General features: G+C 50.5%; 1 protein-coding gene across 1 annotated transcript in view; it reads right to left on the bottom strand.

The window, feature by feature from the left end:
* WNT9A (Wnt family member 9A) overlaps positions 1-19,518 on the bottom strand; it is a 64,564-nt gene extending 45,046 nt beyond the window's left edge. The window contains exon 1 of the mRNA XM_074845303.1: positions 19,158-19,518. Within this exon, the coding sequence (XP_074701404.1) occupies positions 19,158-19,252 (95 nt within the window). The 5' untranslated portion in view covers positions 19,253-19,518. The remainder of the gene's footprint in view (positions 1-19,157) is intronic.
* Between the last annotated feature and the right edge of the window lie 1,514 nt (positions 19,519-21,032).

Raw genomic sequence — 21,032 nt, forward strand, 5'->3', positions numbered from 1 at the left:
TAGAGCACGCTCATCGGATTTGCTTACATAATTTTCTTGATTTGGAAGGCTTTTTATTTTCCTTACTGAGAAAAGCTGTCCAAAAGTATCAGGTTAAGCAGGGGGCTGCTTGCCCATAAGGATCTTAAAATACATTGGCTGCAATTTTCCTTTTAAAATTTGCATATCACAATTAGGGCAATATGGAATTAGAGCAGCTTTAAGAAGTGAGGTGGGAAAGAAACCATTAAAGAGGACAAATCCTTACCAAATTATATTGGCATCTAAATTCAATGGCCCACAGGGTGTCCAGAGGCTGCTGAAAACAGGGCAGCAAGAGATCAAGAAACGTTCCAGTCTGAACCTGTTAAGCAGGATGTATAAAAATCCCACAACAGATTTTTTTTGATTTTAAGTTTTCAGTAATTTTAAGGGAACGCCATCTTTCTGTTAAAGGTACATTTATAATTATGGGAGAAGATGTTGGCCTCATCATCTAACTGGACAAGAGCTTAGTCTGCAAAGAAATCTCTCCTTTGGGTACCTTGTAAACCAGTCCTCGTAGCCAGAGACAGGACTTGGTAGCAGCCTAGATACTACTCCAGATTTAGTTCTGTTCAGCTCCTCCACCTAGGCATCACTTGAGTACAGTAAGAATTCAACTTCTGAGGTTTGTACTTACCAACCTGAAATCACAAAAAGCCATAAAGCCCTCACATCAATATCTCACTTGATCCATTACTCCCAGTTTTGACACTGTTTAGTTCATTTTTGTAGATGGAAGTTGAGCAACTTCTACAGCAGATACTTTCCACCCTATGGACAAGTTGCAGGAGTAGAAAGGGTCAATTTATGCAGACTGAAAACAAAGCAAGGAAACCCCACAGACCCCATGAATGTCACAGGTCAGCATTCTCTCAGGATGAATGCTCACAGGAGCAAGAACTCAGTTCAGATATTGCCAGGTATCTTCCACCTACTGAAAACCCATTTTAAGGGCCACTCCAGCAGGCCCTTTACCACTCTACTCTATGGTCATATCAATGCACAATGGAAGAAGTCACACCTCAAGCAGAATTGTTTAATTTGGGTCTCAAATGCAGCTCACAGGTCTATGCAGGTTTTGCATTTAGGTTTCCAGCACTCCCTACTAACAAGAGTAGCCCTGAACCACTCCAGAAAGCCACAAGGGATGGAAAGCCACTCTGGGTTGCTCTTTGACATGAGCAATTCCCACTTCAAAGGCAGCTCATTAGCCTCCCTCTTAGATGATGGTTACAAACTCAATTAAATGACAGCTGCCTTCAATCACGGAAGTCTGAGGTCTTTTGGCCACAAGCTTTGAGTAAGGGTGACACCCCCAAGACAGAAGCAGGACAATAATTAGCTAAAGCAGATCCTCACCTCCAACTTTTTGCACAGAGGGATGGCGACTCCTCCAGGGAGCTCGGCTTTTTTTATTCAGGTACCTTTTTCTCCCAGCACCTGCAACCCTATTCGTCATCTTCTACTGAAAAGCCTACTTCATACAAGCATGGCCTCAACAAAGAGGCCTTCAAAGAACTACTCCGGAAAGGTCCCCCAGGCTTGTCCAGGCATCCCTAAGACAGGAGGAGGTTTAGCAGGTGGCACAGTTTGACAGGATGTATTAACACACCTCTTCATAGATCATGAGGTTGAAAGACAGCATCAACCTCAAGTAAAAATTTGCACCTAAGTGAAACATTGCCTTTCAGCAAGACCCTGGGGTTTTCTCAGGAGTGAAGTTACAAGTTGGCTGCTTACACAAAGTGATGTGTGCTCAGTCATCATATTGTTTTCAGTACTGTCCAGAGCAATAGCCCCCAAAAAGCCTTAACAGACACTACAGATTAGGTTGATGGTCTCATGTCTTAGAGGAGGAAACAGCAATACCTCAGGGTTCTAAACTCATGAGGGCTTGCCACCAAAACCTAGCAAGACAGAGGTCTTGGCTCAGGTAATTAAAAACCTAAGGAAAATAAATTTTTCCCCATACTGGTAGAGAATACTCCGAGTATCCTTTCTGAGAGTATCCTTCGAGCAAGAATAAGAAAAAAACCTCCCAAAACCTGGCCACTGACTTACATTACTGTTCCAAACAACTTAGCCAGAGAAAGCAGATTTAATGCGTAAGTACATCAGCAAACGTCCACGTTGTCATTGTTTGTGCCCACCTTATGACCAAGCCTGAAGGCAGCTGGGAACTGGAGAGCAACATGGTGATGTTCTTCAGCCATGCACAAGCTGCTACAGAGAGGGAAGGAGTTCCTTAGTCGTAAGAAAATAAGATGAAATTAGCTTATGGTTCAGCCAGAGAAATCTCCATCACCTGTATTGATAGGAAGTAAAAGAAGGTGGCCAGGCTCACAGCAGAGAATCCTTCATTGAGCATTTGAAAGCTTGGTGTGGGAAAGCATCTGCTGGGGATTGTTCAGACACTTAAAACAGGTACCTTTCCAGACCCAGTTTATAATCCAGCTGTGTCCTTCCACATCCACTCCCCAAAAATAAAACCCAACAGACCCTGAACATCTCTGAATGCCTGGTTAGAAAGGGACCACCGGCAGCTTTGGGCATGCCTCTCCTCCACCATCCCCATGGCCGTAAGCAAGTTGCAGACTTTGCATGGTGGCAGAGTGTGTCCTTTGAGGGGTTTCAGAGCTGCAGCATCACAGCACAGAGTGGTCTCACAGCCCCAGCACAGCAGGGCAGCAGCATCTGCATCCCGCTTGTGTGCAACATCTGTTCCCTCCTTCACAGCCTTCAGGGCACCGGGCAACTTTTCATGAGAGCCATGAAAAACCTGAGCTAAAGAAACTGAAAGTTTGTTCCCGCCCAGAAAAAAAGCTCATATAGCTGTCAGCTGCTCCTGTGACCACCCAAACTGTTCACCTATTTCTTAAATAATGCTAAACTAAGAGGAGCTGAAATGTCATAAGCAGGGGAGAAGCAAGGGGGGAGAGAATGAAGTTACACGGGGCTATCAGCAAAATAAACCTTTGCTCTGGCAGGCTGAAGCAGCAGTACCAAGAGCAATGTTGTCACTCTTTTCAACCATCGTGTTTAACCCTTCCTTTCCTTGGCCACCATCCCTGTGAAAGATGGCAAGGCTATGCCAAATAGCCATTCCCTCCCCAGTCTGTTAGCAGCCACTCAGCAGGGATTAAATCTAGACCCAGAGCGGCAAAACAGGAGTCTCAGGTGAAGCCCAGGGGGCCAGGATGGTATTAAATCACTTAATGGACTTCAGGGATACAGGCAAGGGGATGGAGAGCCTCATATGCAGAGGGGTCAGTGCTGCCTCCTCTCCCCTTCGGGAAACAGAGCCAAAATGTTTAGGGTCAGTATGAAGGAAAAAAAAAAAGAAATGTTGTGATAATATTTCCTCCCGGTCAAGGATCTTCCCCTCACTTGGTGCTGAGAGGATTCCCCTCTTCTCCAAGACACACATCATCCAACACTTAAAACGCAGAAGAAAACCCCTGTCCCACCCAACTCTTTCCAAAACAAGAATTATCCTGCCCGCTGGCCCAGGGCACCCCATCTAATGACTGTTGTTTGCTCAAGCTTCATGGAAACAGGCCAATCTCCTTCACAACTACAGCTCATCTTCAACTGGAGAGTTAAATTACCAAGTTAAGATGAGTGCACTGGTGAAGTACTATTTTCTCCAGTGAGTTAGGGACAGCAGAGAAACACTTGCGTGTGACTCACTGCTCTTCATTTTTAAGTGAAAAAGCAAAGAGCTTGGTCTGAGGAATTAAAAAAGCAAGATGTGGAAAGTGAAAAATGAAGAGTGAAAAAAACCAAAAGACAGCAAACACCTCTAAAACTCTGGCTGGGGAATTTTAAGCACCAAATCAGCAGATGCAGGAGGTCTTCACAGGAGCTGGTTCACACATTATCCTAGGTAACGTGTTTGCAGCTTTATATTTGAGAGGCTGCCTATATTAGTCATCTGTAAGGGGACACTTCAGCAATGCTAACTGGAATGAACTGAGCACAGGAATGCAAAGTGGGGTGGTTAAACCACATGAGTTTTGAAGGATTGCCGCTGAACAAGGCTCTAAAGTGCCCTTAATTCAGTTTAGCCTGATTTACATTGAAATCAAGTGTGTTAAAGTGAATTAAGGATCTTTAACCCCCAAGGAGAGTGTTTCCACCAGGGCTAGTTAAGAGTAATTGAACTAATCCACTTTAAAAGTCAGTTCAGATTAGCTGTGCTAAATGGCTCTGCAGATGAGGCCTGGGAGCACAGGGACTGTATCTAGCATGCAATACTCACATCAATCTGCCCCTGGGGCTGCTCTGGGAGGACAGCTACAGCAGGGCTATTTTGCTATGCAGAGGCTGGGAGTGGTCCAAGACACTCAATTAATAACACTAATAGAAATGTCTGCTTGTGCTTGACAGGTGCCATCTGGTTGCAACTGGAGGCATTTTCCACATGTATTTTCTGTACATACCATATATGCTGGGTAGGGCCAAGCTGTTTTTATGGGCAGTTCAGGGACCAGGTTGCTTGTCCAAAAAGTGCTGGCAGCATCTCTCATTCAAGTCATGCTTGAAGCTCACATCCCCTCACTGAAATGTCATACAAGTTTGCAGGTCTCCCCTCCCCCTGTCCCAGAGATGTCAGGAGATGTATTGTGGGCTCAGTGGAGGACTGAAGAGACCATCTCCACCAGACACTAATGGCTGGGGGTGGTTGGTTTCCTCATTTAGTACTATCACACCCACCTCCCAGGGTGTTACCCACTTCCCACTGGTTTCCACCCCAGCTTTTTAACTGGACTCAACTGGTTAGAGCAAAAGCAGTTCAGCCCCACACAGTTCCCACAGAAATAGGTAAAGGGAAGCTAAGAAGGGGCAACAGAAGTCAAAGAGAAGGCTAACAACCACCCCAAACCCCATCCTGCCCCAGTTTCTACTGCAGGTCCCCACCCCGGAACAGGCAGCAGCTCAGAGCAGGCTCAGCACAGGTTTTGCCTTTCTAGGAAAGCACCGAGCCCCTCTGATCCAAGCCAGTTCTTCCCCAGCTAAGAATAATACCCCCAGCTGCTGTTTGATTTACACATTACCATGGATGCACAGTGTTTTTTATCTGGTAGATATACAGGAGGAGAGGGAGCAAGTCTGCGTGTGATCGTTCTAGTTAATGTTTCCTGTGCGGTTCAGGCTGTTATGCCTACAGGTATGTTTATTCCACTACTTTAGCAAACCAGCAGACTTTTTAATGGAACTGTTGATGTTTTTCCTGGCTGATCCTCCTGGAGAGGCAAGGCAGCGTACAAATGAAGTTCATTCCTAGCTCCAGCCTGAAGCTACTCTTCTCCTCCTGGGACTGCAGGGAATTGAAGGTTTCCATTGCACTGGTCAGATTTCTTCCTTCTGCAGCCTTCAAGTTTTAGACACATAAACAGAGGCGCTCAGGCAGCTGACAGTAGCAAGAGCACTGCATGGCTGGTGCTTTATGCAAGGGTATCAGCTACACTGAAACGCCAGCAAAACTCTGGAAAAGGTTAGCGGGCACAACACTGCACCCTTAAAATGAAGCTTGTTTTGCAGTCAGATCTTGCAGGCTGAAGCTAGGGGTTTCCTGCTGTGCTGGTTTCGTGTGGCAGGGCTTTTGGTAGCAGGGGAGAGGGCTACAGTGGTGGTCCCTGTGAGAAGCTTCTCGGAAAAGAAAAAGGTTCGCCCAGCTCCAAGTCAGACCCACCTCTGGCCAAGGCCAGGCCAATTAGCAACAGTGGCTGCACCTCTGTGATAACGTGTTTAAGAAGGGGAACCTGAGAGCAAGGGGTCTTGCAGGAGGACTTACAAGGACACCTCTGCGAACAGCAACATCAGTGGAAAGAAGGAGGAAGGGGGAGAGATGCACTGGAGCACGGAGCCCCCTGTATCCCGTGGTGAGATGGCAGGGACTCCCCTGTCATCCATGGGGGTCACCAGATGAGCAGAGATTCGCCTGTGGAGGACCCCACACCAGAGCAGACGGCTGCGCTAGGCTGGGACTGAGGGGAGAATCCCCTGCTGTTGTAGTTCAGCACTGGGAGGTGCAACACATGGAGGTGACCCACACCAGAGCATCTCGAGAAGAACGCATCCTATGGGGAGGACTCACAGCAGGGAGGGTTTGTGGAGGACTGCCTCCCATGAGAGGGACACCAGGTGGAGCAAGGGAAAGAATGCAGAAGAGTGCTTAACTCCCACCTTGGAGGAAGAAGCAGAGGACTGACTGCACCCCCATTCCCTGCCCCTGTGCTGCTGGGGAAGGAGGTAGAGATATGAGAAACAAAATCTGGGCCCCAGGAAGAAGTGAGGGGTGGCGGGAGGTGTTTTAAGATATGGTAATGCTTCTCACTGTCCCATTCTGTCTGTTAAAGTGTTGGTTTTGTTAGTGTTGTTACTTTAATTCAAAGTGATGTTCTTGTTTTTATTCCCTTAACAAGTCTGTCTGGTTTGCCTATGACTGTTTTAATGGAGAAGAAGAACCCACCCTGTCCTCATCTCAGTTCCTGAGCCTTTCTGTTTAATTTTTCTCCTTCCCAGTGCTGGGTGTGAAGGACTGAGTGAACAGCTGCATGGTGCTCAGTTGCCTCTGGGCCTAAACCACAACACCTGCTTACCAACATTTCAGAGATCACTAAGACATCAGTAGATCCCCACACATTTGTCTTTGAACCCCCTTTACTGCTGCAGCAGGAGCAGTGACTCCAATCCCAGAGGACTCTGCTCCATCAAGCACCTATAAAGACACTTTCAGACCTGCTCTATAATCTAACCAGCCCTTGGAGGTCCTGAGAAGACCCAAGGGATATTCACTAACTCCTCAACTCTGCTCACAGCCTGTTCCCCCTGAAAACAGCCCTGTTTTACAGTCTGAAGCACCCTGAGGTCAGTGACAGTGCCCAAAGCTACATAGATGCCCGGCAATCTCTGCTCATCCACGCCTGTGGAGCAACAAGGTGAAACTTACTCCTGGCCTCTGAACACATCCAGACAGATCAGACACCAGCTCTAGAGCCACTTTAATTGAAAGCAGTACTCTGAAGAGTTCTGGTGACAGAGTAAACAGCCCCACACAGGCAGGCAAGAGCATCTGTTTGGACAAGGCTACCCAACTGCACCTGCCTCTGCCCTGCTGATCTGTCCAACAGCAACTGAAGCACAGCATCCCCAAGAAGACCTCCCCAGCCTCACACCACTCTCAACGCTGGAGCAGTCAGCTTCTGGGAATAGATGGGGTCACCACCTACCTCTTCACCACAGAGTGCCCCCCTGCCTACAGCACGGTCTGCAAGGGAGAGCATCCAACCCTGGCCAGGGCACATGGTAAAAACATGGTCAGTGTCACTACATAACAGGGTCAAGCCTGCTGCAGTCCCAAACTCCAGTGAGTCAGAAGAGGCTAAGCCTTCAAGCTCACCTCCTCCCTCCCAGCTCCAGCTGTCAGGTTTTCCATGAGCCTTGCAGCAGTCCAAGCAAGTGCCTCAAGGGATGCTGTGCTGAGGGAAGGATGCCCTCCTCTTACCCTGGTACCTCCCACAAGGCAGTGTCTGGGACAGCCCACAGGGAACCCAGTCCATGCACTGGGGAAGACTGGGACCACAAGCTCCCCAGAGACAAACTGCAGTTAGTTTGAAGGCATCTCCATCGCATCAAGGCAGATTTGTTTCTGCGTGGCTGTTGATCCCTCTAGAAGCTCAGGAGACAAATGCAGGATTATGCCTGGTCCCACTCCCCTCCAAATGCTCTTTGGCACAGCATCCGTCCTGCACCTTGCAGAGATGGGGGTCTGCCCGTAAACACATTTCATCAGCTACAAGAACCAGCATGGAGATTATGGCTTCAATCAGGAAAAAAAAATAGCTATGTAAGACTGACCACAGGGACTGCTCAAAGTCTTGGTTAGTCCAGTTCACACTCTCCCAAGAGTGGCTCTTCAGCTTCAGTCCTCTCTTCAAACTCATGCTAAGCCTCTGGATATCCAGAGTCAACATGGGACAAGCCAGAAGATAAACAGTCACCAGGGGTGCAACACAGCCATGCTAATAAGCCAAAGAGAAAGTGTTGGATCTTTGGTTAGACCCTGTAATTCAGCTCAAGTGGCTGTTTCACCTCTGGCCTGTCAGATCAGCTTGCTAACCACAGACTGGGAAACAGCTCCCTGCTAGCTCCCAGAAGGAGATTTACCTTTGGCAGGGGCTGAAAACATCCCAACCCCCGCCTCACCTTTGATTACAGAGAGGCCCAGAGATGCAGAAAGAGATGTATGCTCTAAGTTTGCCAGGTATTTCAAGATCTCACGTTACACTGGAAGAGGATTAGGGCTAGAAAAGAATTTTGTCAAGATTAAGCAAAACAAGTCAGTTCTTTTAAATAAAGAATCAGTTCTGGTGAACTGTCCCCAGAGGAGTTCGGGCTCCAGGATAGGGTTTCTTGACAGAGGAGATGGGCAGCCCTGGAGAGCTGTAGCACAGCAGAGCTTGCAGCAGAGCAGTAGGCTGAACTCTGTGTCACTGAGGTGGGCAAGCTCTACTGAAGTCATTGACTGCTTTGGGGGAGGTCCCTGTAGCCAACACCAATGGAGCCAGCCCACAAGGATTTGCCCAAGTTGAATCCTCATCTGAAGTACAAACTCACTCAGTTGTTTCCCAGGTACCCAAGTCCCACCAGCTGCTCAGGCTCCCAGGTGAATACTCCACCCTGAGCTGAACTTGGCTCCCAGACACTGTCACATCATAGCACATGTCATAGCTCATTTATTCACATCGCAACTCACCTGAGCAAGACCAAAGCTGGTTCCATACACTGGAGAAGCTCAGCTCTACAAGCAGTGCCACTGCAAGAGGCAGGCGCATGCAGTGCTGTAGCATGCCTCAGGTCAGTGGGATACAGAAGCTCCCATACCTGAGGGGGGACACTACGAGTCTCCTTTGAGACTGCTGAAGGAGGTATCCAGGCCTCCGCAAACACGGGCAGGTTGGGATAGTTGCGTTGGAGGCCAGAGAGCAGCAGGATGTAAAGAAACTGAGAAACACCAAAATACACAGTGGTCTTCCTAGGCTGAACTCAAGTGGAAGCATATTTTCTTGGCTTGCCTGAGTATTTTGCAATGCTTTGTCTGATGTGCCCTCACCCACGCCCCCAGTGCTGAAAGGCACTGCCTTAGAAGAGACTCTGTACCCATAGAAGACAGGACTAACTGATTTTCCATGGGAATTGGGAGACACTGAAGTCAAAGCAAGATTTGAGGGAAGCAAGCCATCTGAGAAGGGATCTGGCAGACCTCCTGTGATTAAGGCCTACCCTTCCTGCAGGCAGGATGAGGAGCTTCAGTGTTAAGGCCCACCAAAACACACACCCTACCAGCAGTCAGCTACCAGAGGTCTTAGCACTGATTCCAACTGAGGCATTGTATTGGTCACCAGGGTAAAATGAAGCCCCTAAGCTCAGCTTCAGGCATAGCCAAGGAGCACTAACACCCAGAAGGAACACTTCACCTTGGCAACTTCAGAGCACAAGGTGTTTACTAACAGTAGTCCTAAAAGATAGCGCTGGAAAACCCCAAAAGAAGTCCTCTGCAACATGCAGGACCAGCTTCACCTACAGTCTTCAGTTGCAATCTCTAACAGAAGGGCAGTTATGCCCCCCACCACCACCACCCCAGGGCTGCCTGGCTTTGTTTCATTGCAATACCAAGCATGAGATCACCAGTCAAAAAAAAAAAAAAAAATCAACCTGCAGAGAAGACATTACAATGAGGATATTTAAAGGTCAGAGCTGACCATAATAATGAAAGGCAGTCAACACACCCAACTCAGCAGGTGTTCACACAGCAAGATCTACACTGCTGTAGGCAGACCATGAGGACATAGCAGTGCCTCTGTGCAGTTTCTTTTAAGCAACCAGTTGGGAATGTCTATAAAGATCACACTAAGTCATGAGAGCAACCTGTCAGAGCTCAGGAGATGGGCATTCCTCCATGATCCTGCAGCCCCCCCCACCAACACCCCCTTGAGCCAAGCCTACGGAGGGGTCAGCTAGCACCAGTGCACTCCTGCGCACGCTGTAGCAACACACAGTACACTCCCACGTGCAGAGCTGGGGAAGCTGTCACATACAGCTGATCAATGACAGCAGGGAGCATAAATAAGGCACTTCGTGGAGGTGGAATTTAAAGGGTAATAACTTGCTCTAACTGGAAGTTAGAATAGGTATTCTTGAAGACATGGGTGAGCCCACCTCAGTAGATGCTCATCTGGCAGTGCTGATGCTGTTGGAGCCAAGTCATGACCAGTTCCTTCTGGGAAGAAGTTAAGAGGTGTTTAAGATACTGAAGCAAGAAACCCAGTGTCAACCTGTGGGCTCTGTGCATCAAAGTAATTAATCTTATCATCTTATTTCACTTACCAGCATGCTACACATGAAGGCATCATCCAGGGGTCAGACTCAAGACACACCCTTGTGTATCTCAAGGTAAACTGTTAATTTACTAGACCCCAAAAATGGAGAAAAAAAAACCTAAGCAGTCCAAGAGGCAGTGGAAGCTGATTTCTTTTGCTCATCCGCTGACCTCTTCCAAAAGGACTTGGCCTTGAAGGCAACAGTTGCTTGACCCTACTTGCTTTGGGCAGCTACTCTATAGTTTGGTTTCTGAGATGTTTCCCCACAACAGACCAAGGCTCTGGAGTAAACCTCTGCCCATTCCTCCCAGGACTGCCTTAGACAAGGCCATTTGACAGTTTGGGGTTTTTTTTAAGCAAAACTCAAGATATTCCTATAGGCATCTCAGTACTTCATTTACATCTAGGGGAAATCACACGTTGCTCCACAGCCCAGGCAGCTACCTCCTACTATGCACAGTAAATGGCCAGTTAGGCTACTTCACCCTCTGAAAGTCTCAGAGCAGTTTTTCCAAGAAAGGAAACTTTTGCTACAATTGTGAAACTCGTCCATCCAATGCATGGCAAATGTAGAAGTCAGAACAAGCTAGTTTTTCCCCCGAACTCCATAAGCATCTGGCTATCCAGTTAATGCTATTTTAGTGAGCTAGGCCAAATGAATCTGCTTATAAAATTCATGCCAACCCCCATACAGCCTGACATCCCATCAACATGAACTGCACACTCCACGCTACCTTCCAAGCCAACACAGACTCAGCATTCATGTCAGATACTGTTGAGCTTGCATGTTCTGCAGTGGATGTATAGAAGAGCTGTTTTGCTCTGTGTTCTTTCCAAAGGAAGAGTTCAAGCTTTTTTGACCTGTCATTTCCCCTTCCCCCAAAAGAAATCCTTCAACAATTAGCAAAATACTCCCCGCACCTTACAGAAGAATCATTTAAGGTCACAAGCAGACTGGAAGACCGCATAACACATGCGGGAGCTGCTTGATCCGTATGAAATAGTGCTCTCTGCAACAGCTAAAGAGGAAAAGTCAGAATAGCATTTTCTGTCAGCTAAATCAAATCCTGTAACTGCTATGTTTATCCATGTAGTCAAAATACTCCCTGTTCCACTTAGCACAGTACAAACACGCATTACAATAAAATGTAAACCTTACTGAGCTGATAAATTTCATAAGTGTATTTTATGACAGTATCTCGAGAGATAAGACTCATTAGCACTTACAGTCACAATCTGAGGGAACCTTAAAAAGCACAGTTAAAAACAGGGAAAGAGGAAAAACCTTGAGACTAAACAAAAAAAAAAAAGACAGCTTCTAAAGGGTTAACCCTTTCCACCCAGCACCATAAATTCTAACTCCACTCAACCTGACCTGAGCTGCTTCCCCAGCCCTGAGTCCAGTAAGTTAGGAAAATATATCCTACCTATCCAGCCTGCAGCCAGACCATGTGCTGGTCCTGGACCTGCAGCACCCGTCTCCCTGTAGCCACGTTCTGCAGGAGGAGCAGCAGCCTCCCGCCAGCTTTTAACAGCACAAGCAATTGGCCCTCTGCTTGAGGGCTGCTCAGACTGAGAAACCAATTGCATTAACATGCTACAAGCCACTAGAGAGCTTTTTTTGGCTGCACAGAGAAAGGCTGCTTCATTATGGAGGGAAGCCAGAGGCTCAGCATGTTTGCAGTCTGGAAAGCCAGGTACATAAGACTTATTGGATTGCCTCAACACAGACCCTGAGGGAAGCACTGAGAAGGTGGCAGGTTGCTATTTGGAGAGTCGGGAAACTTGGGGTAAAGAAGTTTGTGTCTAACATAGGCTTTTAGTATGAACTAAGCTAGTGCCATCCCACCCAAGAGTACTTTCTCCAGAAGGCAGCTGTAGAGAGCTGCATAGGGATCGCCTTCACATACACCAGAGCAAGATAGTTTTAATGCATTGAGCCTTTTCCTCTGAAGTGCCTCAGGCAGCAAACATCAGGATGAGTTGTCCCATTTGTACTCTGAAGAACTCAAGTGATCAGGGAACACAAGCCCTGAAGGTGCCACATTGCTTCAAGAACCTGGAGCAGAGGATCTATATCAGGCTTCTGGCAGCAGAAGTCCTTACACCTCTGGTGGCCTGAGACCACGTTTAAGACAGTCTACCTCATAGGGATATTTGAATGTAGCATCTCCTCAGTCTCCAAAAAAAGCTTCCAAGCCCCCTTCCAACTGAAGTCCCTCTTAGAAAACAGCTACTCACAGGGACATAAGAGGGAGACAGGGCAGGCAAGTCTAGCCTTCAGCTATTCTGAGCTGAGCTTTTGAGGTCTCACCACCCCTGTGCAGCTCCAGTCAGCTTTGCATCAGAAACTGCCTCATGCAGTGGAAACACTGGTGATGCTCACTGGTCCAGCACCTCCTCTGGCTAGTCAGACTCCTCCGTGAATAGACAGCACAGTTCAGCAGTGTCTTCTGGCCCAGCTCTTCCACCAAAAAAAAAAATCTCAAGGAGCCTGTAAATACCAACATTTCACCAAAGAAAACACTACAAATAAAAACACTGTCAGCACCTCCCTAAATGAAGGGAATGGAATACAGCATCCCTGGGACAGGAACATCTTCTCCAGGAGGCAGTTACACTAAGTCTGCAAGCACAGTGGATTAAGCAAAACTGAAGAAAGCGGCAAAGACTGACAAAACCCAGTGCAGTCAGAAAGATTCAAACCAAGGAGCATCACATCAGCTTCCCTGTGCAGTCTTCCAGACCTTCCACTTAACCCTCCCCCTTCCCAATCCCACAACCTAATTCAATTACCCACCACTGAATAAGCCTTAAGGCAATTCTCATTACCCTGTGATAAAGCACAAGGCCTTTAATTATTAAACACTCATGGGCTTTTTGTGTTGGGGTTGTGGGGCTGGACTCCCTTTTATTGTTGTTAGCAGCTTCCAGAAAGCAAGTTAATCATTGACCAGGCCTTTTACCAGGAGACCAGAGTCCTATAGATTCCTGGTCTCTAGTTCTGCATCACCAGTCACTAAAGAAAGTCACTGGCCTCCTGCTTTGCCAAGTATAGACTCAATACTCTAACAAGCCATCTTTTCCCCCCTAGGGAGTCATCTGTAGCACTGGTGAGCCCTTCAAAAAGCACACAATATTTGGACACAGAGGCTGCATACAATGCTCACCATTAAGTTGAGTTCAGAGAGTAACAGCCCCAGTGTCTTTCCAAGTACAGGAAACTGAGGCACAGAATAGTGGCTCCCAAGTCTTAAGCAACATGGTCAATCCAGTACATAAGTCTAAGACATACTAATCTCGGTCTGAATAGAAGTTTTGCTCCATGCTTTAAGTACACTGCAGCTTTCAGGTACTTCCCAACCAGATTTGGGACAGATCCTGGTCCCCAGGGCTGAAGATGCAGGTCTGGTAGACCTCAGCTGCATGCACAGTTATTTTTCCAAACACTCCTGGATTTGTCACCACCCTCATGGCACTTCAAATCCAGTGCCACCTTCAAGCATCTACAAAGCAAATGCATCTTCTGGGCATGGGGTTCCTCAGAGATTAAACACTGCTTTCAATTGACCCAGAGCGTCCAAATTTGGGAGAGAAGCCAGTCAGGACTCAGATCAGTCTCTACGTGACAATTCACCCAGCTTAAAAGCAGCAGGGAAAAAACAAAAAAACCACCAAACCAAGCCAGGCACACCCTTCCTATTCCAAGCAAAACCAGAAATCCAGCACCTTAAAAACTGGCATCACCATCTAGAAAAGGCAGAACACCACAGGGTGGGATGGGAAAGCCGCCCTCCCAGCCCCAGGAGCTGCCTTCTTACGCTCCAGCTGTGTTTGCCTGCGTGCTGCATTCCTCCCTCACCACCCGAGTCCAGGTTTTGTTTTTTTGGGTTGTGCTGAGAACCAGCTGCTCCATCTCACACACGCCAGAGACGATCGGCGCGTCTGGAAAGCCAACGCGCTGTGGCCTGGCTACGCAACAGCTTCCCGAGAAGTTCACACGCCTTCAGCTGAAGCTGCAAACGCGAGCATGTGGCCCCACACTACCATCAAGTGACAGGTACAGAAATTCTTGATATTCAACAGCCGTGTTAGCACCTAGCATATCCTGCAGGCCGGCAAAAACAGGCAAAGCCTGCCAGTGCCCGTGGGCTTGCTTTTATTGGAGATGACATTCAAGCTGATGCCACACACTTGTAACAACAGAGTTCAGAAACTCATGCGAACTCTCAGCCCCCTTAAGATCCCACCCCATCAAGGTGATCACAACCCCTGAATACCCCTTCAAGTCCAGTATTCAGATTTTTTTCCTAAGGGATTTTAGCAGAATGACACTCTGATTTGCAGGGCATGTAATATTTCTCCCCCAGCAACACCTAAAGCATAGCAGCGTACCTATTCTGTACCTGCCAATGGGAACAAAAATTTATTATGCTTCCCACACCAAAAAACCCCACCACGCAGTAAAAAGCCTGCTCTCACTAGCGATGTGTTGGTAAGTCAGGGCAAGCTATGTTTCCCCTCCCTCCCCCCCCCCCCCCACACGAGCATTTAAGGGTTCCTGTTGCCTGCGTGCAGTGTACAGATCAGTTACATTTATGAAGAACATTGCAATCTGTCAATATAAACACTATGTAAGCATGAGCCACTTGTAACATTACTACTGTCTTGACAAGTGTTTGCAGAGGGGGCAGAGCTGCTTGGCTCCTTCTGCTCCTGGGGGAAAGCAAAGCAAATCCCAGCTTGCAGAAACCAGCACCTCTTCCAGCAAGAAAAAAAGGGGTGTATCAAAACTGAATCAGATTATAAGTGAGAACACCCATAAAGAAATAGAGTGTTTTGATTTATGGCCTGGACAAGCTGCAGCCTCAGATCCACAGACCAGGCAGCTCAGGAAAGCAGCAAGCTCCTACAGGCCAGTTTGCCTTCCCACTAGCACCAGGGCACAGCAGGACTGAAGTTAATCATCCTGCCTGTCACCCCAGCACGGCTGATCTTGTAATCTGCCATTTCCAAAGCCTGGTAGTGCAAGACCCAGCACAATTCTCAGATGCTTCTATGGCATTTTCACCACCACCTATCCACGTTTGAGAGAAGAAAGGGAGGGAGGGGAGGTACCCGTACCCAAAGCTTGTAAGGCACGACAAAAGCAGAGCAGGGAAGAAGAGTGAAATGCAGTGCTTTCTCAGGGATTCTGTAAGTCTGGGGATGCTCCAAACTACCCCCAGCAGCCAGTTGCAATATGGTGCAAATCAGTTTTCAGACAGCCCAGCTGCAGAGGACACGACTGAACATAAAAGCAGGCTCATTCTTAGAGCAGCCAGTGCATCTCAACAAGCCAGTCTCAGCTGACGCTTATCCCAAGGCAATGCTTTCCCCTCTGGTACAGACTCAGCCCGTAACAGTCTCTCAGACGTACTCCTACCCTAAGATGCACCCATCATCATCATCATCATCAAGCATCCTGATGGGCAACTCTAAACCTACCACAAGCCCCCGGGTCCTGCTCAGTTTTGCAGGCATGCTTTTTCCCCTCCAGCATGAAGAAGTCTCATATCAGACAAGGCTTAGGAGCTACAGCATCACCACATCCCTGAGGCCAGCCTCTTTCAGCTGCTTTCCAATAACTAGAGATGGGAACCACTTCCTGAGCAGGTGCCTATATGGCCTCAGCTCTGCTCACTGCTACACATCAGCATCAGTTGAGGTCCTGCCTTTGCTGCGTACCAGCTCCAGCCGGCACCTGCTTCTCTCCTACACCAGGGAGAAGGTCAGCAACACCCAGGGAGCAGCACTGAGGCTGCCAGCATAACTCTAGGTGAGGGACAAGCCTCTCACATCCTTCACCCCATGTTCTAACCAGGCAGCTTAGGGATGGAGCAAGACAGCAGCAAGGGTCCCATCTGCACCAATGCTTTATCACAGACACCAGCTTCCAGAGGGCATTTATCATTTTTGGCTGCTTGTGCATCCATCTAAGAACACCAAAGCCAGACATACAGAGAAGCAGCAGCCTCCAGCCGTGGCGTTCCCACCCCAGCATCGCCTCCTGCTCGCTAGCTGCCCCTGTGGGACAGGCACAGACATAACTACATGCTGACACAATCTTGTTATCGTGTAACCATGCCTGATTTCTGTCCCCGTGCACTAATTCCCCGCCAGGCCACACATTTGGAGACACTGAATTCTTTCCCTGAAATAAGACATTGGGGATGGGGGGGGAGGGATCATCCACAGCTGTCCCTATCCCCCACCAGACTGCAGAACAGAGCAGCTAAGCTGCAGCTCCAGCATGACATCTGTTTAACACAGCCGCCTGCTTTGCTATGCTCCCCACCATCTCCTCCGATGGCGACGTTAGCACTCAGATCAGAGGGGCTAGCAGGCCACCAAAAGGTGTCACAGTGGCTCTGACAATGCCTCTGACTGGGAAGGAGTGTCCCTCCCCCTGACTAGAAAGGGTGTGAAATCAACTAAGCCTACTTCAGCATTTCAGCTCAGCTCCTGAGTAAAGGCTCATCATGCATCCAGGTCTTTAGGAAAGATTTATATTCTAACAAACAGATGTGCATCCTCACCTGGAGCTGTTCCTCCATGCATGTGCCTACCTTTCTAGGCATAGCAAGAAGGCCTAATACCAGCCTTCACAGGGCACTTGCAGAGGTACCAAGAGCTCTGCAGGAACATCCAGCTTTTCCCAGGTAAGAGTTTCTTATCAATATAGAGAAGCCTGCAGCAAGGAGAGCTCAGCTTTTCCACACACACTTGTTAGATCACACATTGCTGGGGATTAGCAGGGACCCTGGACCTCAGCATTGACTATTCCGTGTCCCCATCAGCTCAGCAAGTGCAATCTCTGCTTTAGGCCTCTTGGAAGAACAAAGAGGAAATTAGCAGCAGATGCTGCTGCTCTAACCAGAGAGCAGGATGCTCTGCACAAGCAAACCTCACTGCGCGCTGCAGCAGCCCTGGAGCGCACATCTGGCTGGGTGCACATCTGGCAGCATCTCCTCTCCCTTTCTTGACAGAGAGGGAGTCTCAAATCAGAAACAGCAGCCATACCGAGACAGAATAACACGAAGCGGTCAGGACAGACCGAGCAGCACACTTCCCTTGGCTCAGCATGTTCACTCAAGTTAAAATCAACACCAGCCACACGAGGCCAGAAGAGAAATCCCAGAAGCAAACGACTGGAATGAGTTACCTGCTGCACTACAGCAGATACCAGCACCGCGTGCATTAACAGGAAAGTTACAGCCAAGCTCCTTACAAGCCCTGTCAGTCCCTGAGGCACAGTGCAACTGCACAGTGCCGGTGGTCTTCGGCAGACACACGAGCTAATGGGGTCGGCACAGCCCTCCATGTGCTGCTGAGGGAGAAGAGGGCTTTTCCTAAAAACCTGCACACACAGGACAGGCTGTTTCCCCAGAAAACCAGCCCCAGCAGCATGAAGTTTAATGGTTCTTGAGCTGGAAACAGAAGATGTAAGTAGCACTGTTTAGAAAACTTTGCCAGACCACAAGCAATGGACAAGCCTCAACACCAGGATCTATTTTACTGGAAAGAGGGGGGAAAAAAACCTCAAGTCTGCTAAAACATTCTCCAGGGCCGGTCCAGTGGCTCCTACCAGCGGTCACAACACAACATCCCCAAAAAGAAGCAGGAACCATCACTTTTGAGTAAACTTGCACCAAAACCTCTTAATCAGGTGCTCAGGGCCCACTTCCCTCGCAAACTGACCCCGTTTTGGGACAAATCTTTTTTTTTTTAAGAAAAAAAAAAAAAAAGGCAAAAAGCAGCTACACTGACACCCCAAAAAGGAGAAGCGAGGGCTGCGCAGAGCCTTTGCTGGGGGCTGAAGCCTCCTGGGGGCGGTTGCGGGGGGGCTTTAAAGATGGGGGGAAAAGGGTTTCATTTGGCTCCTCCAGCTCAGCCCCGCTCAAGGGAAGGGGGATGCGCAGGTCGTGGAGAGGCGACAGGAGGGCGCGGGATCCACCTGCGCGGCGCGGAGCGGGCGCGGAGCTGTAGCGCCCCCTGCCGGCCTCGGCCCCGCCTCGCGCACAGGTGAGCACCGCGGGATGCGGTGGCTCCGCGCTTCCCTCCGCGCTCAGCCCCGAGGGGACCCTCATTACTTTCGGGAATAAGCTTTGCACCGTCTCGGGCTGGTGACAGCAGCACGCACCCCCTCTCCAATTAAAAAAAAAAAAAAAAAAAAATGCCGCGGGGTGATGTCGGGACCCGCTTGCCAGCACCTAGTGCTGAAGCGTGCGCTGAAGTGGGGGTAAAAAGTTTTTTTTCGGGGCTGTTCCATGCTGCTGGATGTTATAGTACCCGGAGCCGAGCTTCCCGGCCACCCCGCTCCGGGTCCCCTCCGTGCCGGCCACCGCCGCCCCCCCCGTCGGGGAAAGGCAGAAGGCAAACGCTCCCTCGCCCTCAGCAGCCGCGGGAGAAGCGCGGCAGCCCCCGGCAGGCAGCAGCCCCCGGCAGGCAGGAACCTGCCGCTCCCGGAGAGCCCGGCCGGGCTGGCAGCACCCCGCGGGGTCCGGGGCGCTGGGACAGACGCGGGCACCGGGCTGCCCCTCCCTGTACCCCTCTCCCGGGGCGGCTGCCGGCGCTGGGGGATGCCTGCACCCAGCGAGGGAAGGAGGCTGCCGGCAGCATCCCCACCTCGGGCGGGAGGGACAAGGTGCCAAAAAAAAAAAAAAAAAAAGTTTTAAAGGAGGAGCGGCGTCCACGCGGGGCACCTACCCGAAGTAGGCGGCGGAGGGCCGCGGGGCGCAGGCGAGCAGCCCTAGGAGCGCGCAGGAGGAGAGCCATCCCAGCAGGACGTGTCCATCCAGCATCTTGCAGCGGCGCCGGCGCTGCTCATCTCGTTCCCCCGCCGCGCCCGCTGCGGCCCCACCGCCCGCGCCGCTTCTTATAGCGCGGCCGGCGGAGAGAGCCCGGCCGGCGGCGGGGCGGGGCCGGGGCGGGGCCGGCGGGGGGCGGGAGGCGGCGGGGACACACCCCCGGGAGGCGGGAGCTGGGGGAGGGAGGGGGGGGGGGCAGCGGAGCGGCGGGGAGGAGAGAGCGGGGCGGGAGGGGCCGGGGAGGGGCGTGCGGAGGGCGGGGGGAGGCAGGGAGGGGTGTGCAAGGAATGGGCGAGCAAGGAACGGGGGTGCAGGGGTGGGTGAGCAGGGAGGGGTGTGCAGGGGGTGCAGGGGTGGGCAAGGAATGGGTGTGCAAGGCATGAGTGTGAAGGGGATGGGTGTGCAAGGAATGGGTGTGCAGGGAGAGGTGTGCAGGGGTGGGTGAGCAGGGGATGGATGTGCAAGGAATTGGTGTGCAGGGGTGGGTGAGCAGGGGATGGGTGTGCAAGGAATGGGTGTGCAAGGCATGGGTGTGCAGGGGATGGGTGTGCAAGCAATGGGTGTGCAAGGCATGAGTGTGAAGGGGATGGGTGTGCAAAGAATGGGTGTGCAGGGGATGGGTGTGCAAGGAATGGGGGTGCAGGGGTGGGTGAGCAGGGGGTGGGTGTGCAAGGAATGGGTGTGCAGGGAGAGGTGTGCAGGGATGGGTGTGCAAGGAATGGGTGTGCAGGGGATGGGTGTGCAGGGGATGGGTGTGCAAGGAATGGGTCTGCAGGGGTGGGTGAGCAGGGGATGGGTGTGCAAGGAATGGGTGTGCAAGGCATGGGTGTGCAGGGGATGGGTGTGCAAGGAATGGGTGTACAGGGATAGGTGTGCAGGGATGGGTGTGCAAGGAATGGGTGTGCAGGGAGAGGTGTGCAGGGGTGGGTGAACAGGGAGGGATGTGCAGGGGATGGGTGTGCAGGGGATGGGTGTCACTGGCCTGGGTGTCCTGGGGCTGGACATGCAGGGGATGGGTGTGACATGGCTGGGCAAGCAAGGCCTGAACGTGCCAGGGATGGGCTGGGTGTCTCAGGGATGGGCAGTTGTGCAAGGGCCAGATGTGCAAGAGCTGGATGTGCCACAGCTGGGTAAAGGCTGGGCAGTCATGAAAGGGCTGCATGTGCAAGGCCTGGATGTGCCAGGGCAGGGCAGTGGTGCAAGGGCTGGATGCGCCAAGCGTGGGCCACTGGGTGTGCAAAGGCCAGACTGGTGTGCAAGGCCTGGACCTGCTAGGACCAGGCAGCCGTGCAAGGGCCAGGTGTGCAAGTGCTGGGCAGCTGTGCCAGAGCTGGGCGTGCAAGGGTTAGATGTGCAAGGGCTGACAAGCTGTTTATGGACCAGGCGTGCAATGACGAGGCATGCAAGAGCTGCTGGTAATGATGATCTGTCGTGCACAAACACGTAGTTGTGCAAGGACCGGACAGTTTTTCAAGCGTTAGACGTGTCAGTGAGGCTTTTAAAAGCTAGACAGCCGTGCAGAGGCAAGATGGGCGGGAAAGAGCAAGAAAGAGCTGATCCGTTGTGCAAAGGCTGGCCGTGGAAAGGCGCAGGCGTCGCACACTCCTGTGCGAGAGCAACGCACCCCGGCGATCGCCGACGCGTTGGAGGGGAGCGCAGGGACCCCAGTGCATGGACAGGACGAGGAGCGCCCTGACTGGGAAGGAGTTAACGCCCTAAACGTCAGCGCTGGTGCTCAGCGCCTTGTTCTGACGTCGCTCTCGTCGTCATCCTC

This window comes from Strix aluco, chromosome 1, assembly GCF_031877795.1.
Source record: "Strix aluco isolate bStrAlu1 chromosome 1, bStrAlu1.hap1, whole genome shotgun sequence".
NCBI lineage: Eukaryota > Metazoa > Chordata > Aves > Strigiformes > Strigidae > Strix > Strix aluco.